This window comes from Protomyctophum parallelum (assembly GCF_964188405.1).
Source record: "Protomyctophum parallelum genome assembly, chromosome: 2".
Classification (NCBI taxonomy): Eukaryota; Metazoa; Chordata; class Actinopteri; order Myctophiformes; family Myctophidae; genus Protomyctophum; species Protomyctophum parallelum.
The window spans coordinates 38,573,397-38,586,081 of NC_139699.1; the positions used below are offsets into that span (position 1 = coordinate 38,573,397).

Genomic DNA, 12,685 nt, shown 5'->3' on the forward strand with positions numbered 1-12,685 from the left:
ATTAAAAAATAGGGACACCTTATCTTCTTTCAAACTGCGTATCCTGGCCTCTAGCTCCTGTAAAATCTTGTCTTGCTCACACAGTCGACTTAACTGTTTCTATAACAGAAAGCAAAACCAACACAAAATATAAAGCAGAGCAATTTAAAAGAAAAGTAACGAATAAAATTATGCATCATAGAAGCCCACATCTCCTTCATTCTCTCCGTTTACATCTATATGCACGCTATCGCAGAGTTCACTCAGATCCCTTTTCCACCGTTTGGGAACCGGTTCAGTTCAGAACCAGTTTTTAGTCCATGAGCCAGACCTCCAAAATTGGATGTTAATTATGAATTGAGTGGGGAAAAACCATACCTATATTAAATTGTCAATATACTGTATGTAAATTAATATATGAGAACCCTTCCACAGTAGTAGCCTTTTCATATTTTCAATTTCTTGCATATTTTCCTAATGCCTAATTTGCATATTTAAATGTACAATTTCAGAAAATGTGTAATGCAATAAATCATTGTCTTTGTGTAAGTAATAAACTGTGGAAGTTTCATGGTGATATGATTTTTTACCTATTCACCTATCACGTATTATGCCGACTGTAGGTGAAAATTACAAAATGTGTGATAAATATGAAAAAGCTCATGTGGAAGGGTTATTAATTTACTTATATTGATCCTGTGTGTGTTCACATCTGGATCAGAGGTCTGCCCCTCCCCTGCCTGCTTGTCTCCGTTCAGCTGTATTATAAGGCCCGATTCATACTTGGTTGCGTGTCGGTGTTGCGAATCGAAAATAGCTGATATACAAGCTCACAGCGCTTACAACTTTGTGAACTTTAAGATTGGCTATATGTGCAACCAGCAGTGGCAGATCAGATGAATTGATCGTCTACTGTAGTCTTCACTGTCTGTATACATGTCAATAAGAGCATCTGTGCGCAAAGCCCTGAGGAATTGCACTCCTCCGCTCAGCGTGAGATATCAAAGAGGGCCTTTATACTGTCGGGAGGGTGAACGCTGGGTAATGCCCATTATAAGTAATCATAATCAAAAATCCATATTTTCAAATTCACTTTTTGAGAAGGCCGTGCTTATTGAGAGTGACATATTTGTTTTCCCAGAAATGGGTTATGTGTTTGTGAAAACAACACAAGACTGCCTAGTTTACGCTTTTCCTCACACAGTGTGTATTTTTCCTCAGTTCTATTTATCATTCTGTCCAATTAATAATTAAGCTGTTTTCTATTTTGCTGCCTTATATTGTTGCTTTTAATTGCATGAAATATTCATTGTTCAGACAAATTCACTTGCAGTTACTTATAAATTGTTAAAGTGGAACAATGCTAATGATGAAAAGCCAGCACATTCATTCTATTCAGCACAAAAATAAAGAAATAAGAATGAGAAAAGATCAAATCAAACTGAAAATTTTAACAGCTCAACATCTAAAACTCCCATTACCTTTAAATTGCAGGTTTGAAAATAAAAGCTGTGGTCGATAGTCTCAGGCCCGTACTGTGCATCTCCAGTGTTGCAACGTGTGCACGCTCTCTGTTTTCCACAATTAACATAAACAAAACTCAAACGGCTCTCTGTAGTCGGTGTAGTGGATTGCACAGAGTAGGAAATGATGCAGTTTTAGGAAAATAGATATATAAAGTGGGTGCTTATAAGCCTGTTTCATTGGGGGTTGTGGAGGATGGGAATGATTCACTTACATCAGCATCACTTTCTGCTATTTTGACTGGTCGTGATGGTCTGTCCTTTAAGCTTTCACGTCCCGTAACCTGAAAGGCCCCATAGTCACAAATGAAAATTAACATTTAACACCAACAGATTGACAATAAGTTGATCTTGCTGTGAAACTCCCACTTACTGTACGTTCAAAAAAAATTACATGACGTTTCAGGCAATAGCAAGACAGTAAAACATCTTTACAAGTCAAGCGGAATGAATCTGGATACAATGATGCTGTAGCACAGACACAATGTGTGGGCAAAACAACAACAACATAAGTCACCACGTGGACACTGTGAAATGCATAAGCTAACATAATGAAACGTTGTGCAGAAGCTGTGCAACATATTGATGGAGAGAGCAGCTGCAAACCTTAGCTTCAGGAAGACCTACAGTTAAGTGAAACCCACAAAGCTGCTCTTTCCTGGCTGCTAATTATGGCAGGTTCAACAACCATGCCTTTGAAATGAGCCACGATGGAGGATTATTACTATGATTCTGTAAATCATAGTAACAAAGTTAAAAAAGGAAGATTTTTTTTGTGTTTTTTCTAAACGTTAGAATGGATGGATTACAGCTGTATGTGATGTGCTTTAGTTTGAATTAAATCTGCACATGACACATCACTGCATGTTATTTGTGCTGTATCATAATCAGAATACTGGCATTCGTTGAAGAGCACCCTTGTGTAATCGCACCAACAAAAAAGTGAGTTAAATGTGTCAAACCAACATTCAATACATCCAGGAGTGTTACCCACATGCAGGGATACAGAGTCCCCATCATCACATGTGATGATTGCATTACAATATTACCCCATGAGTGAACCATGGTATGCATACATCAACATTACATTACATAACCTCCTCTGGCACCAAACATGACCAGGGATGCATTGCATTTTGCAGTGGAATGGTCTGTTTTTTTTTTCACTTTGTATGCACACCATCCTTACGTTCCAACTGTACCCAAAACTCGGAGTGGTGCTTTCTAGTACATTGTGCACTGAAACGATCATCGGGTCAATGCATTGGATCTGGTTTGAAACAGGAAATGGAGACGTGTTACACGGCATAGCTGCAGTACACAGATGACCTCTTTCCACTCCAAATAAAGAAAATATAGGTTGCCAGTCAAGGTGTCATGGTATTTATACATATACAAATCAATCTGGATCGAATGTGCGTCAAATTGCTGGAGATAAATGTTTGGCAGCTAGAATGAGAAAAAGGATCTTGCTCAAGCACAGCGGTAATTCGAGAATGATACTTGGAACAACGGTGGAATAAGGAATGTAATAAGGAAGTTCACATGACAGAGATATAGTCATGTGGACCAACTTCAATCCAACCTCATCGTCATCCTTTCATTTTAAACCATATACTCCATTATAAACTACAGCACTGTTGTTCACTTGCCAAATATATGACACACTGACAGCGGGACACCGAAACTCAGCGAGTAAAGGAAACTCAGCGAGTAAAGAACACTCTGCGAGTAAAGAACACTCTGCGAGTAAAGAACACTCTGCGAGTAAAGGAAAACATATTATTCAGTGTCACTTGAGTTGTTTGGGCTGTTGGATGCTTCAAAGAAAAACAGGCAGAGCAAAAGGAAGGGAAAAACAACAACACAGAAATAAGTTAAGAATCACAAAAATGTTAGTTTCATTTACATCATTGGTTCTCAATAATCAGTACAGGGACCCCCAGGGGTCCTTGAGGGTTTCCAGGGAGTTCCCAGCTAAATAAATGATAGTTAGGAACGCTATGGACCAGAGCTAGTTAGGAACCAAATGGGCCCTTATGGTTACGGGTCTGTAACTGCGAGTGTACATTTGTATACTCTCAAAGTTAAATTAACACCGTAATGCAAATCAAACTGGGGGTCCTTGAAATAAAAAAGGTTGAGAATCACTGATTTACATCATAACGACACAGGACACCATAATGACACCAGCGTATGCAGAGAGAAAAGACAAACAAGGGAGGGTGGGTGAAAGGAGAAACAGGAGATCAAGGTAGCAGTCCAGACAAGAGGAGAGGAGGGAACAAAGTGAAATGAATTTTCTGTGAGCCCACCTTCAAATCTAGATACTCCAGGTCCTTCTTCAGTTGGAGGTAAGTGTCATCAGCCTTTAAGTGAGTAGTGGAGAGACAATTTATTTAATCTAATCTTCCAGTATTCCATGTTTATTATAATTCTTCTTTTAATGTGATGTAGTCACATGGTTGTATTAAAAATGATGTTTTTATAAAAGTGTATTGCTTGCTTTTTTTTTTTTTTAATCAGTTTTTGTCAGTATGTTTGTACAGGTTTTTATTGTGATTGTTATGAGGATCTTTCGTACTGTACTGTACTGTACTGTACTGTACTGTACTGTACTGTACTGTACTGTACTGTGCTGTGCTGTGCTGTGGAGGCCAGGCAGACTAGCGTTCACTAAGGTGTCTAGTAGGGGACCTAAGGTGTCTAACAGGGGACCTAATGAAGAACAGTCAACATGAAATGAAGCTGTAAATGATGAGGCATACCTGGAGGATTCGTCAAGGGTTGTTAAATTTGTTGTTCATGCTTTGATAAAAGTGCATATTAATCAACTAGAGTATCTGAGTCTGAGTAACAGACTGTGTTTCAATGATCAACATTTGAGTCTCTTAAAATAGGTATTGTTCATTATAGATTTTAGCATTGGCTATTCAAAAATAGCAGATCTACAAGCTCACATCGCTTCACTTAGTGCCATGCTGCGAGCTTTGACCGTTTAGTGTTAGAAAAAATGTTTAATAATAAATGACAATGACAAAACTTCTCTTCTGGGGGTTCCCTGACACAAAACATTTTCAGATGGGAAATCCGCAGCCAAATAGGCTATAGGCTATATAAATGTTGGGGTCCTTGACACGAAAACGTTTGAGAACTACTGCTAGAAGGTATTTGCATTTAATGTCTTAACCAGTTAGCTTCACTCTGGTGACCAGGTCTGTGTTTTTGCACTGTTCTTTCTGCAATTTCAGTCATCTCACCCACAGTAAGAGAAGTAAGAGAGAACTCGAGCCAGAACCATAGAGACAAATGTTGCATTAATCACACATTTCTCTTGTTAGACCTGTTTCACGGCAGCCATTTTGACATGTAATAGTTGGGTAAACAGGTGTTACCAAGCCCCCAGAACAGTAGCCACCGACGGTAGTGGTCAAAAATGGAACTGTAGGCGGGCTGGGCTCGAGGGGTACTACCTGGAAGACTTCGTCAGTCTTCCGGGTCCTTCAAAACGCCACTGAGCTACTTCTATTGAAATTAATAGCGGGGGGGGGGGGGGGGGGGGGGGGGGGGGGGGGGGGGCGGGGCTGTCGCTCCTCATCCGCTCTCTAGATATATTATAACTCTATGGGTGTTACCACTGATTCCCTTCCACACCAAACAGAGCCAGGGTGCTGCTATTGTACAAGTTGGCCCACTAGAAAGGCTCTGCTACACTAAATGAGATGGAACATTATTTAATATCCTCATCATCATCCATCGACTGCAGTCACGATAAAAGACAATGGGGCACGGCATTCTGGTTTATATCCCATCACTTTGGCCAGACACTTGGAGAGGAGTGTCTCTGGTAATAGCATCTAGATACATAAATGGGTTTCTTCCTCTAGTTTCACAAGGAAGTCTCCAGAAGGTTACTTAGGGTAAGTCCAGCTAAAACAGTATGCCTTTGCACGACCATAATGCCCAATCATTGGTAACACCTGTTTACCCATGTATTTAAAATCAATATGACAGTCTCAAACATCAGAAAAGTGTAAAATACAGCAGGCTGTAAGTGCTGAACTAGGCAGATGGATGAGGCCAAATACAAATTAATAATGTACTGGTGTGCAATTTGACACTGTGCAGTGTATCCCATGCTGAACAACACTGCAATTCCACACAGCCTAATTAAATGAATGACAGGAAAAGACGACATGGGCGTGGAGGGGAAGCAGAAGGAGCACAATGCACTGGCATGGGGCTGCACGGCAGCGTGCTTAAGGGAGGTCGCGGGGAGGTACGAGTGCCCCTGACCTGCAGCCTGGTGCCCAGAAGGCTGTTGTGCTGGTGATGCTGCAGGTGAGTGAACATGTCGCCGGGGCTGTGCAAACCAGCCAGCTTGGCCTGGTGCCTCCGAAGCTGAATGAGGAGCAAGGTGAGCTCCTCGGGCTGCCGTCAGGCCCATGTGTAAGGGCCGAGCGGTCAGGGGGCGGTCAGGTGGCAGTAGGGTAAGAAAACACACTTCAGAACCATGCCACCAGGGTTGAAAATATGTGATTTTTGTTGAGTGACGTCTTTGCCGAATCATAAACTAGGCTTAACAGTGGCTGAGCAATAGGTAGGGTTGTTAGGCAACACCTATAGCTACTGCTGTTGAGCCAATTACCACTTTACTCCAAAATCTATAGCTGCTTTCGACAGAATCTTTTGTTTAAGATGATAAAAGTAGCTGGCAGAGAGCCCAGGTTGATTGTCAAAAATACAATGGATTCAGAACCATTAACACCACAATGATAGAAATTGTATATTAAAACATTTAACCATCACAGAGTACTAACGTGAGCTGAGGAGGGATCCCAAAACCAGCTTTGCAGTCACACTTTTATAGAGCATCTCCAGGTTTGATATTAACCTCATAATCCTTATTAACTAGTTTCTATACTGTATACAGTAAATACCTACTATGAGTATGATATAGTGATAAATCTGTCCTAAAAAAAAGAAAGAAAAATAAATCTGTCCTAGTCCATATGAATAATAATACTGATGAATGTTAACCAAAGATTTCAAACTTGTCAGAAATAGAATAAAGAGGAGCATACCGTTTTCCCATGCAAGCTGGGTGCACTGACAGTGTGTGTGATGTAGCCCATGGCTGGCATCGACCTTCTCTCCATCTGAGACGTCTGTGAAGAGATGAGATACCTCAACAGCTAAATAAAAATGATGTTAATCAAATCAAATCAAACAGAATGCCAAATTACAAGTGAATGTTCAAATGCTATTACAATCTCTGCTATAACTGTTGTTGCTAGCATAAAGAAACTACTACAGACCATTCTGTCACCACGTGAACCCTAGCGAACCTATTCTGGACTGGGCATATCATACTGTAGGCAAACATTCTGCAAAAACAGGTGAACATTCAGTGGAAATTTTAGGCAAGCATTCGGTGACCATTGTGAGTCTGTAGAGTGGATATTTATGCTATTTTTAAGGTAAAACAAAGTACATGGAGTTTAAGTGGTTAAATTAAGGCACTGCTTGCAAGTTTGCAAACAAAAGTGAGTACACAGCAGATTTATTTTTCATCCATCCATTTCTCCGTTCCATCTCCTCCTACTCTTATTTGAAACAAGGTGTGCCCCGAGTTTGCCCCGAGATGCTACAGGGCTTGGGAAATTTGACATTTTTGCTTAATACACAAATTTTGTGAAGCTAGGCCTATCACACAACCTTAAAAGGACACAAACAAGAGATTTAATTAACTACACATAAATTATCCCAAACCTGCTTTCTTAAAATAACATTTGTTTGCTACTAGCAAGAGAAGCACTGTAAGCCATTCCCTTTGAGATTCCCATGCCACTATGTTTTTTGCTGTATAATAGGTTTTTTATTTAAATGTGAGATCAGAAGAAAGCGACCGCTGCTGATGTTTGAGATAGAGTTGCGATGTTTATTGGATGCTGAAAAGCCCTGGGCAAACTGGATTAGCTGCTAATAACACATACTCTTTAATGGTATTCCACAGAGGTCCATAGAAGCGCTCGATTCCATAGACGCACTCGAGTCAGAGAGCACCATCAGCCTTAAAGATGCTGGGTCCACCGAAACGAAGTTCATCTGCAGAGTAAATTTAGCTCCCATAAACCATTGCTTCCTTGGATGTTATTTTGTGAGATCACTGTGGCTCCCTTTGTTAAAAATGCATCTTCCTCTGAGTGTTTATTACATGAGTGTTTATTATAATTGTGTGACAGACCATTCTATTTGCGACTCGTAATTAGTAACTTGGTGTTAGGGGTGAATGATGAGGAAACAGAGAGTCTGCCTTCACTTTGTTTACTTGTGCACAGCCGATGGGTTGGTTTTGAAGCTTGTGTGCGCTGGCCAGTGTGGTGATGGGGTGTAGAGACAGCTTCTCACATGTGGAGGGTGTGGTGGAGTAGTAGCGTAGGGTGTGGATGGCAGGACGGCCCCATGCTCAGTATTCTGTGGTGATGGTGGTGTGTGTGCATGCACATGTGAGACTGTGTTGGAGTGTTGGGACGATGCCTGATGTATATTTGGTTCTGTGCCGTGTTGCGGACCAGAAATAGCAGATGTACAAGCTTACAACACATAGCATTGTGACACTTTGTAAGCTTGTGCATCTGCTATTTCCGGTTAGCAACACAGGAGCGCAACCAAGTATAAATCAGGCTTTAGGGAATGGGGGAGTGGCGAGCTTGCACTCTCTTGCACTCTCTTGCACACACACACACACACACACACACACACACACACACACACACACACACACACACACACACACACACACACACACACACACACACACACACACACACACACACACACACACACACACACACACACACACACACACACACACACACACACACACACACACACACACACAAACCACCTGCAAAAAAAAACAGGCTGGGTGTGGACTGTGTGAATGGCTGTGTGATTCACATGAGCATCAAAGTGTTTGTGCTGGGAGGATCGACTCTTCTCATGCCGGGCTTCCCATGGTGACCCTCCGTTGCTACTTAACTCATAATGTCATAATGTCCTTTTAGTGAAGTTCAATAGGAAGGAACGTCACAAACATAATCCATAGTTACCGTGAGAATGAGACCTTTGTGCTTTGGGATCTGGCGAGTTCCTTACATGTGAAACATCTTGTTTCACCGCTGTCCCACGCTGATGAGAGGCTACTGCCATTTACACCACGCTAAAATACATATTATCGTTGTGCAATATACTAGCATCATGTCCAGTGGGTGTACTTGTGCATCAAGCTCTGCCTCATGCTAAGGAAACAGCTAGGAGATCAGATCCTGACCTATAGGCCACATGACTCAGGAACCGTTGGTTCCCAAGTACTACTAAGTACCAGTGTGATTTGATCAACCATAGCAGCTGAATATGATTCCCAACTGGTTTGGGTAAAGACTAGTGTCTATGGTAACTGCTTCAAACCCATACAGGCTCTTTCTCAGATTAAAGTGGTAGAGAGGGGGGGAGGGGGGGGAGAGTACCTGTGGGAAGTGTGTTCAACCTTAACAGGGGTATAGAGGTATATACCATGATAAAAAAACCTGATGATGATAATGGAATTACAACGTGTGAACACTTTAATACTGAAAGAGATCTAGAATGTGAGATAAGTATGGAGAACTGGTTGAATATACCTTCCAAGGTTGGGTGGGCCACTAGGGATATTAGAAGCAAATTTACCCATTATAAAATCATGTTACCCTAGATACAATTATACTCATGTGAGGCTTTTTAGGATGGGTTTAGTAGAAGACAAAAGATGTTGGGAGAAACTGGAACATTTTTACATGCTTTTTTGGAAATGTCCTGTGGTGTTAACCTTTTGCAAAGAAGTACTGAGGCAACTTGGGGAATTGTTAGGACAAATATTACTAGAATCCCCCATGTCTCCTGGGGAGATAGTAAGCAAAGCAAAGTAAAGCAAATCAAAGTTCTTTGTTTACCCAGGGAAGTGGACTAAGCCAAGGACTTGTTTACAGCCACACCCTGCTCATAGAACATTTCATGCTCAAGGGCACTTCAGCGGTGGTAGTTTTAACTGAACTGGCGACCTTCCGGTATCAAGACCGCTCCGCAAACCGTTCGGCCACCGCTGCCCCTTAGTACACTTTGGCCACAAGGAGCCACCAAAGGACAACATGCACTAGAGACTGCAGGCCTTATCACTGCAGCCAGGTGAGAAACTGGAAGAGTTTGTGTATACTGGGACTCGACTTATGACTGAGACTGCATCTTACCAATATTTGATTGCCAGGAAGAACAATGTTAAGAAGGAAATTTAGTATGGGACTATTTCTTGTTTTGTTTTGATATTTTTTTTTGCGGCTTACGCCTTTTATTGGTTTTTTGAAGGGACAGACAGTAAGCTGACAGGAAACGGGAGAGAGATGGGGGAAGACATGCAGTAAAGGCCGTGTCGGGCTCGGGAGTCGAACCCGCGGCACACTGCGACTGGATCACCAGTCGGGTGCCCAGACGGTTACGCCACCGCCTGGGCCATGGGACTATTTCTTGAATTAAGTATGTGTCAATGTACATCGCAATTTAATCACTATTGTTATAATCATTCATATAGGAGTGTGGAGGGGTGTTGTCCTGTTAGCTTAGCTTTGACTGCTTGTTATTTATTTTTTTATTTTTGTTGTCATTTCCGTTCTTTAATAGTTTTTTGTATGTCAAGTAATTTCTTTAGTTTAAAAATTAATGAAAACTACACTTCAGCACACACCATGACTGATTGTATTGCTGTATTGTTGTATTGTTCTTTCTGCTTTGGCAATGTAAACGTATGTTTTCTAATGCCAATAAAGCCCTTTGAATTGAATTGAATTGACTGTTGAAGAGATACCGGTAATACTTATACCTTGTCTGACATAATCGCGTTAAAAGCAGATGGGATATAGGTCTTTGCATAAGAATATGAACAACATAACCCTAAACCCTAAAAAAAAAAGCGAAACATTTATTAAGAAATGTTTCCCTCTTTTTTAGATGTTGTTGGTGCATTGGCTTACATTTTGTCAAGCTCAAAAGGCATCCCTTGATTCGCTTCACACCGCGCTTAACTGTTTATACTATTGTGACACTTTAGTACCATCAAGTAGGGCATTACTTTTTACAAATTAAAAAAATAAAAATAAAACACACAAAAATAAAAACGGAGTGTTGCAACTCCGTGTGGGGGTCCCCGGGGGTTCCCCGGAACTTCCAAACCCACAGGAACACAACGTCCACAGCTGACCACAGCCTCAGCGCTTCTCCAGGTTTCTGCCTGACAGCAACGATTTGCAAATTTATACCTGGAATGTGTCCTCTGCATTTAACCCCATTTAAGTGGTAGAAAGTAACATACTTACAACACAAAGTAAGTACATTTATTCAAGTACTGTATTACAATTCTAAGGCAATTTTACTTTAGGAGTATTTCCAATATTCAATACTTTTACTTCTACTCGACTACAAGAGGCAATATTGTACTTTTTTACTCCTAACTAACCACTTCAGCCCTGCATATACTCTAGAAGCTCACAACCCATTGCTTTGTGACACGTTGTGAGCTTGTAGATCAGCAATTCTCCAAGGATTTTTGCACATTTTATACATAGGCCTAATACACAACTTGTGAAATGGGACATTCTGCGTAATGTCACTTTTACTTTAAGATAAGATACTTTGATGTCAATACTTTTACTCAAATCAATTTTGAATACCAAACTTTTACTTGTAACTGACTATTTCTACATTGTGGCAGAATACTACCACAGTATTACCTCGCGTAAAAGTGATACTTTTACTCCAGTAAAAGACGTGAGTACTTCTTCCACCACTGCATTTAACCCCATTTAACCCATTCTAACTATCAGTGGACGACTACTGAGCAGCCCCCCGGGATTCACTATCTTGTTCAATGACATTTCAATACTAAAGCCCAGAGGACATTTGGCTGGGATCCAAGCCACTGTCGCCTCTAACCATGCCAGATATGTGACAAAAGGCACAATCCTGCTTACATTATATTGTCGCTGTCGGGCAGAAACCTCCTATCTCTGTAGTATAACTTTTTGCCCTACTTGATCATCCTGTCGTGTCACCCAAAAGCATCAAAAGTAGAAGATCCACAAGCTCAAAATGTGGCATGAAGCGACACATTTTGAGTGTGTACATCGGCTACTTTTGCTTTTTTTATTTGAATCCTGAAAAGTAACAATTATGACATATGAGGTTCCCACCCGACAGAGACAGTATATTAATGACTTTGCATCAGTACAAGTAATTAGGATAATAGTCATTAACACGTGGAGTGCCCATGAATCACTTACACTCACCAGTCCATCTGTTGATAGTGTACAAGCCTTTTTCTACTTTTACATTGCCAATAAAAGTTTAATGGTAAAGCAGAGTGATTTGAACTCTGTCTCACATGCTACTGTGCTGAACTCAAATGCCTCCATGCACCTTTATGTCTTATTTGCAAGTACTTACCCCACTGGATAGATATACGGTATGTGTAAATATGTAGATATTATGTTTGATTTTATTGATCTCTCTCCCTCTCTTCCCCCCCTTCTTCTTCTTCTTCAGGTCTCCTCATATAAATACTTGGGTATCTGTATTGACAACTCATTAACTTGGAATACACATGTTGATAGTCTCTGTAGTAAACTACAGCAAAGACTGCACTTCCTTCGACGTCTCAGGGTTCATGGTGTTGGCCAAAAATGTATGTTAGTGTTCTATCGAGCAGTCTTGGAAAGCCTGGTCAGGTTTGGCATCACAGTTTGGTTCGGTAATCTCTCAGTGCAACTGAGGTCCAAATTGTTCAGATTGGTGCAGACTGCAGGGAAGATCATAGGGGTAAAACAACTCCCCTCTCTGCAGTCTATTTATGAGCAGGCTACACTAAAACAGGCTCAAGAAATTGTCAGTGATGTTACCCATGTTTTAAATGGTGAGTTTGTACTTCTTCCCTCTGGGAGAAGATACAAAGAACCAAAGTGGAAGTACATCAGATTTTAAAAACTGTTTGTACCAGCATCAACTAAGACGTTGAACGAGGCTCTGAAACAGCAGTAACTGTGTGAGGCTAGATTATCCACATCATGCGTGCAATTGTGTAATGTTGTGTCTCCCTC

The 12,685-nt window shown here is 41.0% G+C and overlaps 1 protein-coding gene across 3 annotated transcripts in view; it reads right to left on the bottom strand.

Moving 5' to 3' along the window:
* Positions 1 to 12,685, bottom strand: part of plekha7b (pleckstrin homology domain containing, family A member 7b) — a 133,374-nt gene that overhangs the window by 17,367 nt on the left and 103,322 nt on the right. Inside the window, exons 12-16 of one of the 3 annotated variants that reach the window (XM_083759139.1) lie at positions 6,587 to 6,661; positions 5,799 to 5,933; positions 3,818 to 3,871; positions 1,718 to 1,786; positions 19 to 99 (exon numbers count right to left, since the gene is read on the bottom strand). In XM_083759139.1, the coding sequence (XP_083615265.1) occupies positions 19 to 99; positions 1,718 to 1,786; positions 3,818 to 3,871; positions 5,799 to 5,933; positions 6,587 to 6,661 (414 nt within the window). Of the gene's footprint in view, positions 1 to 18; positions 100 to 1,717; positions 1,787 to 3,817; positions 3,872 to 5,798; positions 5,934 to 6,586; positions 6,671 to 12,685 lie in introns of all 3 variants that reach the window. The other 2 variants (XM_083759138.1, XM_083759140.1) reach the window with 2 other exon arrangements.